The 12,208-nt window shown below is 47.5% G+C and overlaps 1 protein-coding gene across 2 annotated transcripts in view; it reads left to right on the top strand.

Annotated features, from left to right (window-relative positions):
* The first annotated feature begins 67 nt into the window (after positions 1-67).
* Positions 68-12,208, top strand: part of ADK (adenosine kinase) — a 270,648-nt gene continuing 258,507 nt past the window's right edge. The window contains exon 1 of one of the 2 annotated variants that reach the window (XM_031602999.2): positions 68-236. In XM_031602999.2, the coding sequence (XP_031458859.1) occupies positions 181-236 (56 nt within the window). In that variant the 5' untranslated portion in view covers positions 68-180. Of the gene's footprint in view, positions 237-9,136; positions 9,310-12,208 lie in introns of those variants that run through there. The other variant, XM_031603000.2, reaches the window with a different exon arrangement.

Below are 12,208 nucleotides of genomic sequence, written 5' to 3'. Positions count from 1 at the left end.
GGGGCGGCGTCGGCCCGGGACGGGGCCGGGCGGGGGCGGCGCGGCGCGGTCCCGTCAGGCGCCCTCGGGGCCGTCCGCTCCCCGCCTCCCGGTGGCGGTGCCGCGCCGAGCGGGGCGGGCCGAGCCGAGCCGAGCGCAGCCGAGCGGAGCCGAGCGCGCCGCACGCCGCCCAGCGCGAAGATGGCAGCGGGCGAGCCTCAAGCCAAGAAGCTGAAGCTGGAGCCGAAGCAGCTGAGGTAACGCGCTGCGGCGACGGGGTGCGCCTCACGGAGGAGCGCTGGAGCGGCGCTGGGCTGCCGCTGGGTTGGAGACACGTGCGGGGCGCCGGGCCCGGCCGGGCACGTGCAGCGGGTGCGCGCTGTGCCGCGGCTCGTCGGGTTCCCTCGCGGCTCTCCGCCGCGCTCCGTTCCCGCGCGGACGGCGGACGGCGGCGGATCCGCGCGCGGCACCCGCGCCCGGGGCCGGGCCGGGCGGTGCGGCTGTGCCGGGCGCCGAGGTGCGGCGTGAGGAGTGCGGGGCCGGGATTGCGGTGCGGCCGCGGCTGTCTCCGCGTGTGCTCCCTCGGACCGGGACTCCGGTTGTCCAGCAGTCCCCGCGCACGGACGGGTTTTTGTCGGGACGTCGAGATCCCGTGGAAGTATCATTCCACTTGAGATAACGTGGGACGAGATTTTGGTGCCGCTTGCTGTGATTGCGCCGACCGAACCCCTTTGGCTGACGGCGTGCACAGAGGCGACCCGTTCGGTTTTCGTGTCATAGCAGAGAAATGAAAGGGTTCTCGGTGAAGCAGCGCGATCAGAGAGCTGCGGCGGGGCTTTGTTGGTGCCATTCCGGGTGCGTTTTCCCGGGATTATCGGGACGCGAATAGAATTGTCTGATACCTGATCCCCTTCCAAGTGCTCAGGATATGAAGATTAATGTCGGGAGGCCCGAAATGCCAACATCACCCCGGCGGTAACTGGTGACCCGCTCAGATATAGCATAAAGCAATGGGCTCGGGAGCTGAAGCGAGCGTAGCCCCTGTCTGTGCAGACACCCGTACCGAAGGAGCTGACCCTATCCACGTTGCCCGATTCAGGGCACTTCTCTGGCAGTAGGGTGGCTTTTCGAGTCTAATAATAGTTAGCAAGCGCAGCTGCAGATAATGGAAAGGGAAAAAGGTAACTGGGCTTTGAAAGTAAATAAGTGGCATACAGCAGTGTGAGCTGTGAGTAAAGAACACCAGCCGTTTCCATGGCCTTAAAGCGAGGAGGGGCAAGGAATTGAAACTGAGTATGTTTCCGTTTATAAAGCTTACTGGGGGAAACCACTCTGTAACTGCTTGATGTCTAAACATAGAAAGAAAAAAAAAGCAAAATAACAAAAAAAAAAACCATTATTGAGATACTGAGATAGAAGCGTGAAGGATGTTTGCAGTGGCATGTGAGGCCATGGTGGCATGCTCTTGCAACAACTGATAAAACCAAGAATAATAATTTTGTATGTTACACAGTGGTTAAAACAAAAAATAACATTGTGAAATCTTGTGTATCTGATTGCGCTGAAGTTTATTTCAACAAAGGCTCCAGTCTTGTGCTGTAGGCAGAGAAATGCCATATACAGCTGATGATGGAACCAGGTCAGTGTGCCGTAGGCCCTAGTTGGATGTGTGAGGTGGGGAAGGGCACTGGGCTGGCTCTGGCAGACCTCTGTGCTCCCTTGGATGTGGCTGCGGGATGTGCTGATGCATGCTGCTGGGGGACCTTGTCCCAGGCTGAGTGGCAGAGGTTCCTTGCCTTTCCTGTGTTTGTTATGAGGTTGAGTTGTTAATGCACGTGCTGGTACGTGAGCATCACTGAGAATTTTGGAGGATGACGGCTTTGTATTTGTTATATGAAGCTTAGATGAGAATTGATTGGTCTTAACATCTATGTTTTACTCTTCAATCTCTTTCAGAAGACCATGCGTAATGAACTGTGCAGGGATGGTCTCACACCCTAATCATTCTACCACACAATACGAATGTGTATCTTTCTACTGCAAAATACTACTGTTTCAGTATCAAGAAATGGCATTAGAAAGTTAAATTTCACTCTGTAATATCGGTAGTATCTTGTCAACAATAATAGACATGCTCCTCCTCTGTGTTTTTAATTTGTTATTTTCTGTCCTCAAATTGTACCAGGGAGGTTTCATAGATGAATCTTTTTAGTTCCTTTTGATCCTTTCAGGCAAAGTAGAACAGAAGTGGCTCCCTCAGAGCGTAGGCCAAGCTGACCTGGTTCAGTGGAAATTCTTTGAAGGCAATGGAGGGTTGTTGGCATTGCCACCCAACAAGCAAAACACAAAGCTCGAGGCCCAAAGTGCCATTCCCAGCACAGCAATGCATCGCGCTGACATTACATCGTGCTGGGTGGCAGGTTTTGTATTGTCTTCGTTGGACGGTGCAAATCCCCACTAAAACCAATGGGATTTAGGCAAGGCCATGAATGCCTGTTATGTGTTTCAGACTTCAGACCACATCTCTGCTGTGCAAAGTAAAATATCACTGTGTGTGAAAACTGTGCCATTTGAACAGAAAGTGGGCTTGCAAATCTGCAAACAGTTTGTTGTTGAGCAGTGGTATCAACTTACTAGAAACGTCATGAGGGATTAATATAAAGAAGTATTAAAAAGGATTTGTGCCTTTTTATATTTGGTTGTATCTTGGAGGCCTGTGGAAACTGCAGCCAAGCTTCTGTTAATGTCACGCTCGTGAAAGAATGTGAACATTCTCTGTAGGTTTGTTTGAGCTTTTGTGTGTATTTCTATGTAGAAATGTGCATGTCTGCAGAAGAAAAAATGAACGAGCTTATGAAACCCTCCAAGGTGGTGTCCCCTCTGTTACGTGATGGCCCTTTGGCAGTTCTGCAGCTGCTGTATTGATTGAATAGTCACCATGTAGCTGGCTCTTGGAACAAATTGATCTGCATGAAGACAGCGTAAGCGCTGAATTTGACAATTCTGACTACAAGTACAAAGTACAATATTCCTCTTCTTCCCTCACTACTAGACAGAATTGCTTTTCAGAATAGATTATCAAACTCTGTGCTAGATGTTTTCAAAAGCATTCCTTTGTCATTACCATTCTGCTGGATTTTAGACAGCTTGATACTGGTGACTGTAAAAAATGTTGCTAATTACATGCATTTTTAATTTCCATAATAAGCTAGGTTTTAATTTAACTTGTTCTTTCATCGGCTTTCTAAAAATGAAAGTAGCTTCTGAATATTTTAAATTAGCTGTGACAAAGCTTTCAGTTAGGATTTAGTAAACCATTTTTCTTCTTAATCAGCTCTACCTTTATTTTTTTTTTTCCACCACGTTTTCCATTGCTGTTCTTTTCAGTTTCTGTCTTTGTTGCTTGTACTTTCCTCGCTTTGCAGTTGCCCACATCTGCAAATGCAAGTAACTTTCCCTCTGTCAGTACTCTCGATAGCCTCTCAGAGCAAAGGGAGATATGACTTACCACCTTATTGCTTTATCTCCCAAAATAATGAAAACATAAGACTTCTTTTTTTTTCACATGGATACTTAGTCACCTTTAGAAAGCAAACATTTTTGAAAGATGCTAGCAACATACTTCTCTAATTTTGTCAACTGTCAAAGTTGTGCTGGTAGGAATACACCCAGAACCTGAATGACCTGCAGCAGTTGGTGTAACAGCTGGGGCACTTGTTCCACTGTTTGCATCTATAACTCAAATTGCTAGTTAGATTAATGCCTGTCCTTGTTGATGTAATCACGTAAGATTTATCAAAACAGTGTCACAGGATACAGTTTCTACACTTCTGCATTCTTAATTCTTTCAGTTAAAGAAATTCTGTGCTTTATTGAGAAAGAGCGTAGTTTGAGGAAAGAGGAGGCCGTGGGAAGGCTGTTTGTGCCAGGAACCACCAGCATGGCAGGCGTCTCCTCCCTTCACTGATGTTACCTGCAGTCCATCTGACAGTACAGCTGTACTACCCTAATATCCTCCAAAAACATACACCTCTGACTTTGGGTATTGTTTTACTGAAGTAAGCAGGACCAGTCTTGTCCTTAAAGGTGCTTACATGCGTTTTCACTTGTAGGAGGGAAGCCAAGACAAATAAACATATCTATTTCATAATGAGTTTTTGAGTTTCTGTGATTTTTTTTTATTTTTTTTTTAAATTTGCAAGTTCTGTCTTTTTCAGCAAATGAAACAGCTTGTGTAGAATTACTCATCTAATCAGATCTACCAATGTTACTTCTAAACAGACACGGAAGAGGTCTGGAAAGGAGGCTTGAATGAATAGAGAAGTAATTGAATATAGTGTCAATTGTAATAGAGTAAAATGGACTTTCTGCAGAACAAGACCTTGGCCTTCTCTGTTGTTGCTGAGGTCTATTTGAAGTGGAAATGTTTCAAACACAGCTCTGGCTTGTAGTTCAAGGTTGTGATATTGAATTTGAGTAGTTACTTACACAGGCAAAGTACACGAGTATTTCACAAAGCCAGTTTTGGTAGCAGGGAACGTGTTGCTGTCTAAAGGTCATTAATTAGTATTTGCTGCTAACGTGTTGGGAAATCTTGTTTTATTGAAGAAAGCAAATTGCACTTGAAGATATAATGTGCACACTAGCTTTTCTCAAGGATTTTTGATTTCTATCTACGTAACTCCCTTCATAAATCATTTCAGTTTGCATCCTAGAGTTATTTATACAATAAATAAACATTTTGTGTGAGGGGGAGATGTCTGAGTATTTCACAGAATTAACTGAAGGAAAGGGGATATTTTTCCTCCCATTTTGAACTGTAATTATTTCTGTAATGGTTGTTTGACTGCACTCAAAGCGGTGCCACACCTGAAGGATGTGGTAACGTAAAGCAACTTGCTGGCTTTATGCTACTTCTGGATTTCATTTCCAGTGAAAGATACTGTAATTTGTTGTTGTTGTACTTTCAGAGGTACAAAGCAGTTGTAACTAAAGGATTAGGCTGTTTGACTTGAATGGAGATGGAAAAATGTGTAGCTATCGGTGGTGTGATGAAGTTAGCAATATCCTTAGGTTTATAGATTTCTTTTTGCTTTTCATCTGTGTGGTCTAAAAGAAATGAGATTGTGCTATAGAGTTTTGAAATGAAAAAATATTTTAATACTTTGCTAGTTGATCTGTATAAGATAAAATGTATTGCATTTTGTTGTAAAATACTAATTTCTCTTTGTAGAAATACTTTCAAAACATTTTTTTTTTTCTTTTAGAAAATGCATGTAAGATCTTTGAAGTTCTATTACTGAAAGTGAGTTTGTGGACCTTCTGCTTGCAAGTCTGACTTTTTTTTTTTTTAATGTCTGCTGAGGCTATTATGTAAAAGCTCATTCTTCTGTCTCTCAAGCCAGAAGCATGGACAGATTTGTTCTAGGATTGTATAAAATGTGAGGATTGATGGAGAACTTTCTGGTTATGCCTTCTAATCTGGACAGTTTTGTTCCTAATACTGTGAAAGGGAACATAACACAGTCCAAAGCTAAGGCATAGTTTCAATGCACAAGTTGCAAATGTATGAAGTGTAGAGTTTCCCAGATCATTTCAGTATGGTGCTGCTTTACAAGTTCTCACATGCTTGCCTACTGCTACATCAGGTGGGGGTACAGGTTATTTTTTATTTCATACTGTAATGGATAAGTAAGCATTTTAGTGGAAACATCTGTGGTATCATAGTTCATCACATGTACAGGAATTGACATGTTCATGAAGATCTACTCCTTACTGTATAGTCACAGAAGCAGTTAGGAGAGATTGCGGTTAGATCCTATCAGTTGCTACGTATGTAGATTGCTCTGAAAGTAATGCCTCTGATTTTTTTCCATGGAAACTACTATTGATACGAAGAGCACAACAACACTATTTAATAGAACAGTCTCAGCTACAGACCCCTGTTTTTCAGCGTAGTTGCCACCATTAACTATGTGTTTTTACCAATGCATACTGCGCTTGTAAAATTCTGTACCAGTGAAGGTTACCCTCTGTGGCCACTGCTGAAACACAACACACCACCTCACTGCTCAGTGGATGTGACTACATAAATGTTCAGGAAGTGTCAGTGAATGTCAATGAATACGCTATTTTCCACATGGAGGAATTCAGTGACACACTTTTGCTTCATGTGTGTTTCCATGTCAGATGCTGTTGTGTGTGTCAGACTGCACCTCTGCTACCATCTGTCACACAGCAATGAAATGTAATGGAATGCTGGCGGGAAGACTCAGAGTCTACTGCCATCCTGCTAACATCTGTCTCTGTCGTTGTGGGCAAACATAATAAATAAGAGGCATTACTTTTGGAGCAGCCCTCATATTTTTAGTTGTGCAAGCTGTGAATTCCATGCTTCTTGCTGGAATTTCTGAAGCCAAAACACATGTAAAGACAAGGATCATCTATTCCATGCAAGCTGAGCAAGGTTGGGAGGTGATAGATGGGCTTAGCAAGCTCAGACTGGCTTGCTTGACTCATGCATGGTATGACTACAAGTTGAACTTGTGGCACAATCATCATAAAGTTAATCTGTGAATGACTATAGCTGATAAGTGACCATTTTACTAGGGATTCCTTGAGTGCTTTCACTCCAGCTGTGTGTCAGGATTTCTAGAGGTTGTGTGGCAATTGAACAAAAAAAGCAGTTAGTGGTAGGCCATGCCTCAAAGGCATCAGCAACAGTAGAATCTGCAGGTTTAAGCAGGATGATTGTACACTTGGGAATACCTGTAAGTTTATAATTTGCCCTTAACGAATGCTGTTGTGATGTCCCATATTCATAAAAGGTTGTTTAGTTTCCTGGAAAAATACACTTTTCATCCCATCTTGCTGAATTGGTAAGAGGCTAGAAGCATTTGATGGTACCTCATTCAGACTCTAGCTTAACATTCATAAAATACAGTTGTTATATACTGCAAATTAATATAATTATACAATCACAGAATATCTTAAGTTGGAAGAGACCCACAAAGATCACTGAGTCTAACCTCTGACTCCACACAGGACCACCTGAAATCCAAACCCGATGTCTCAGAGCATTGTCCAAATGCTCTTGGGCTGTGCCCACCGCCCTCTGGTGCAGACCCTTTCCCTATCCCCAGCTGCCCTCCCCTGACGCAGCTCCATGCCATTCCCTCGGGCCCTGTCGCTGTCACACAGAGCAGAGCTCAGCACTGCCCTCCGCTCCCTGTGAGGAGCTGCAGCTGCCTGGAGGGACCTCAGTCACCCCTCACATGCTTTGCCCTCCAAGCTCTTCACCATCTTTATATCCCTCCTTTGGACCCTCGACAGTTTTTTGTCCTTCTTATGTTGTGGCACCCAGACCTGCACACAGTGCTCAAGGTGAGGCCACACAGCACAGAGCAGAGGGGGCAGTCCTGACTCACCTGGCTAGCAGTGCATGATGCACCAGTTGCAAATATTACAGCTATTTTCCTTCATAAATTCTTTATGTGCTTGTTAAAGCCAGTTAGTTATTTCTGAGTGAATCTACTTCTTGATACTTTAAAATGAGTTTATTGCTTATTACCTGATTTGTTGTCTGTGATGGAACAAGGAAGACCAAGCTGTAGTAGGGTTATATTCATCTGCGTTACAGGATTTTTTGCCCTCATTTTCGGTTACAAGACTGCTAGGCACTGAAATTGTTAAACTAAGTCTGGTCAGTTGTTGAACACAGGCTGGAGGATACAGCCATTGTGTGTTTACATTTTATTAGAGTTCGTGATTCTCCTTGAGGGATCTGGGGGCCTGTTGTGCTGCGTTGTTGCCAAATTGGGGTGAGATGTGTTTCCCACTGCCATTAATTTGAATTTTAAGACTAACTTTAATAACCAGAGTGTTGTGAGTGATAGTTCAGTTTTGAGTTCTGCTTGGAGATGCCAGAAAATCTGTCTGAGCTCAGATATTAAGCATAAATATCCCTGCTATCTTTAAGTGATGCCATAAGCATCACAAGCACCCCACATTTAGGAGACGTCTCTTCTGACATACCCGAAAATCAGCAAATATGTGAGAATTCTGGCTTTAATTTTTCTGAGTATAATATTGCCATTTTGTAGACGAAGGGGAACTAGGACTAAGAAGCACATTATTGGGAAGTTGTAAAGTTTATGTGTTTAGTTGGAAATGATACAGCTGTACTTAACAGAACAACACAGGATTAACTTCTGGCAAAAACAGCCTTTTCTGACATCAACTTAATGAATCAGTGTTTCTGGTGCTGATAAGTAAACAAGTGCCAAATCAGCGTGGGGTGGCTAGCGGTAACTGGCAGCCAAAGGAAGAAAAAGCGGGCAGGAAGATGGGAAGACAGAAGATGATGAGCCTGGCTTTGCTGATGGTTTTTCCTTGTGGTACGGCAGCCCTGGACGCTGTGCGGATGGGGATGGTGCAGGTTAGCTGGTGAAGGGCTCACATGGTGGCAGCTAATGCACGCATCTCAGTGACTCCACTCGGCCTCTGTCGGGTTGGAAAAATGACTAATGCCGGTAGGCGTGTATCACAGGTGGCTGCCAGCTGCTGCGGTATCCTGTGAATAAAATCACCTCATCTCCGGCACTGCAATGGGTTCTTGTTCGGTGTGTAAAATTTGCATGCGGGGACTCTGGGCCGTTGCTGGGTTAGACAACTTGTCCCAGAGCAGCAGAGGGGTGGTGGGCAGGCACACGGGAAGGCGGTGTGGCGGGAGCGGGGTGGCATGGCTGTGGGATGGCTGCGGATGCGGGGACCTGTCCCGGCCCTGGGAGCGGCTGGGGTTCCCCAGGGAGCACCCCGGTTCTCATGGTCCCGCCACATTAGTGCTCTGGGCTCAGCTGGCCATCTTTACTGTGGGCGGTGTCATGGGAACTCCGCACCTATTTGCTACCTCGATGACATTTTTAAGATTATCACGGGCGATCACGCTTCCTCGCGTGGGGAAGGGACGTGACAGCGAAGGAGGGGTGGGCTAGGCGCCGCTCTCTGCCCGCATCAAAGATGGCGGCCGGGGCGCGGGGCGGGCAGCGCCGTCCGGTACCGCGCTTCCGAACCGGGGCGCGAGGCCGGCCGCCCGCACCCCCTTTTGCCGCTCGCTCCCCTCGCCGCGGTTGTCCCGCCCCTGGCGGCCGTCCGGCCAATGGCGGGGCGCGCGGGCGGGCGGGGCGGGCGGGCCGCGGCCGGCGGCTCAGTCACGGCCGAGCGAGGCGGTGCGCGCGTTGCAACTGGCGGCGGACACCGGACTGAGAGACGACGGCGCCGGGGAAGAGCGGGGCTCCGCGGCGGCCGGGCGGGAGCCATGCCGACCCTCAGGTAACGCCGAGCCCGCCGCGGCTCCTTCGCTCGGCCCCGAGCCTCGGGGGAACGGGAGGCGGGCGTCGATGCGCTCCTGTTCTCGAGAGGGGCGGGGGCGGCGTTCCTCTCCTCCGCCCGCGCTCGGTTCTGCCTCTCTCCACGCACGCGGCGTGTCGGTGCGGAGATCGGCGCCGAACGTCCGTGCTGCGGCGGAGCGCCAGCGGGTCGGCGCGGACCGTGCTGCGCGCTCCCCGGCCGCGGGCGGCGGCGGTCCCCGGCGCTTTGCCCGCGGTTGTCGGGGCGGCAGGTGGAGAGCGCCGCGCCCGGGCGTCGCCCGCCGCCTTCGGGTCGAGCTGCGGGGCTGGGTGGGCTGCGCCGCGCCGCTGGGGCGCGGCCGGGGGGCGACCCGGCAGCTGTCAGCCTTCAGCGCCCTCGTAGCGTGCCGCGCTCCGAGCCGGAGCTGGGGCGATGCGAACGCTGAGGAGCAGGGTGACGGTGCGGCACCGGGCTGTTGGCTGTCCGCTGGCAGCACGGCTGTCTCGGTGCGTCGGGGTGGTAACTGAAGAGTGACGGATCTGTTCGGTGAAGTGAATTACTGGGGCCGGTTTTACTTCCCCAAATGCTTTATTTTAAAACGGGTTCTTCTTCAGAAGAGACCAGGCAGGTTTCGTTATAGGCTGGTTCTGCTCGGTCCTCCGGCACTTGAAGGAGCGCGTGGAGCTGCGGACCCGCCCGCCCCTCCCCACCCTCCCGGCTCCTGCCAGGCCTCGCGCTGCCCTGGCCGGCAGCACGGCTAGCTCTGCCTGGCTGGGGCTGGCCCCGCTGTGTGGGAGCTTGGTGGCGGTGGAGCCGTCGGTGTGTGTGACGGCTCTGCTGCCGCAAGGCTGAGGCTCTGGGCTACGTCTGTATGATCCCGTTGGTGTATCCCTGTGGAAGACTGCGGAAGTTCCATAATGGATGAAGCCTTCATGAAGATGCTCCGCTAGGTCAGCACGTAGACACGTAGCTCCCCTGCCAAATTCTGCATTAAGACCTAAATAATGGCAGCACGTGAGCGGTCCTGCAGGCTCCTTGCGTGTTGAAAGTCTGTGTGCTGAGGTGGCTGGCTGGCTGTGGTGCAAGGGAGATGGTCTGGAGTCATGCTGTGGCAGTTCTGACGTGTTTTTAATACCAGGTAAGCAATGGCTGACGGCAGTTGTCATTCGCTTATAATTATGTTGCCTGGGAAAGGAGGATGAGAGAAAGCTTTTAGCCATTTATGTGCAGCTAATATGGTACTATTGTTGTTTTATTTGGACTGTTAGTGACCTCTGATAAATCCAAATCCTAGGTTATATGAGGTTTTACTGTGTTCTTTTGTGGCTGAGGTAAATGCTTAGAATGTGTCTTGTATGGCCTTGCCTGTAAGGGCAGGACCAAACCGTTATGGATACACTGACATTGCAGGTCTCATGGCACAGCATCTCATGGTCACAGCCGGCTGCCGTGTGTTGTGGTTATGCCATGCAGTTGGGACACAATTGTCCCGGTCATGTTCTATTTATTAAGGCTTTCTAACTGTAAATTGAGTCTTTACCATGAGAACTTATGATCGAATGCGTTACAGCTGCACAGCAGGGTGAGGTTGCTATAGACCAATAGAAAAGGTGGATTTATCAACTTTTTTCATTACAGTTTATTATTATTATGTAAATATTTTTGCAGCAATTAAGAAAAAATCTGAAATGCTTTTCAATATTTGTTATTGTTGTTAAAAACATAACAATTCAGTACCTAGAAGCTCATTTTCTCCCCCTTTCTGTGTACCAGCAGCCAATGCTTCCACTGACATTTTAACGCTGCTGTTCCAGTGGAGTGCACGGTGATATCAAACGATAACAGTATTGTTGGTACGCAGACACAGTGCTGCCAGCATTCAGCAGCCAACTTGAAACAGGACTTTATTTTTAAAAATGCTTGCAGCAGTGGAGCAGTCACCAGTATATGACCACGATTTTGGATGCAGCTTTCTAGATCCTTCAGTTATGGTTACTTTTGGTGATCTTTTTGAGAATGATTGGAAGGTAGCTCAGTACTCCTGGGCTTTTTATTTGCTTTGTTTTTATATTCCACCAATTTGATTGCACTCTATTTCAGCAGTGTGATGAGAAGAGAGTAGTATGGGAAATCTTTGGCTGTTGGGGAGAAACTAATGGTCTTAGTAATCTCTCAGGAAAATGCAGGTAGAGATTTGATACTTAATGGACTACACTGAACTTACAATTAAAGCTAACTTTTTGATGTAACCGAGCATTAAAATACAAACTCATTAAATACGTTGCTTGTTGCCAAGCCTTTAGAATGCAAATGCTCAGTGCATGTAAGCTTTCTGTGAAGTAAGTTGGCGTTGTTCCTGCAGTTTTGTCTACTATGGAATATTTCTGTGTCTGAACAAGTTACAGACTCGTATCAGCTGCTTATGCATGTGTACTGCACATGCACGCACTCATGTACTCATATAGTCAGATGTATGCCCTTAATTTTTGCACAGGGAGAAGTTGTCACTTGTTTCTTGAAGAGCTAAATGTTCTTTTGCAATAAGTTGGTTGAGTTAAACAAAAGCTTCCTAAATGATTAGATAGCACTAGATAGCAGTACTTGAGTGCAAGAGAAGGGAGAGAGGCAGGCAGGCTGTGTTGTGCGTGAGTGTTTGCTCCATGTCTGGAGCAGAGGTGTAGCTCTCAGATAACCAACGTGTTGTGAAATCTCACATCTCAGGAAACTATTGATGCTTCTTCTGTCTTTTACATCTAGATGGTTGAAAATAATCTGTGAATGTTCAGTCAGTCCAGGTTGGACGCCTGTGTGACTGAGTAGCAGACAGGAGGGCAGTAAGGTTCATGTGTGATGCTAAAAGTATTAAGCTTGGAGAGAAGGT

This window comes from Phasianus colchicus, chromosome 8, assembly GCF_987193195.1.
Source record: "Phasianus colchicus chromosome 8, bPhaCol1.hap1.1, whole genome shotgun sequence".
Classification (NCBI taxonomy): Eukaryota; Metazoa; Chordata; class Aves; order Galliformes; family Phasianidae; genus Phasianus; species Phasianus colchicus.
Note: the sequence above shows the minus strand (reverse complement) of the source record. Positions and strands in the feature narration are given on the sequence as shown.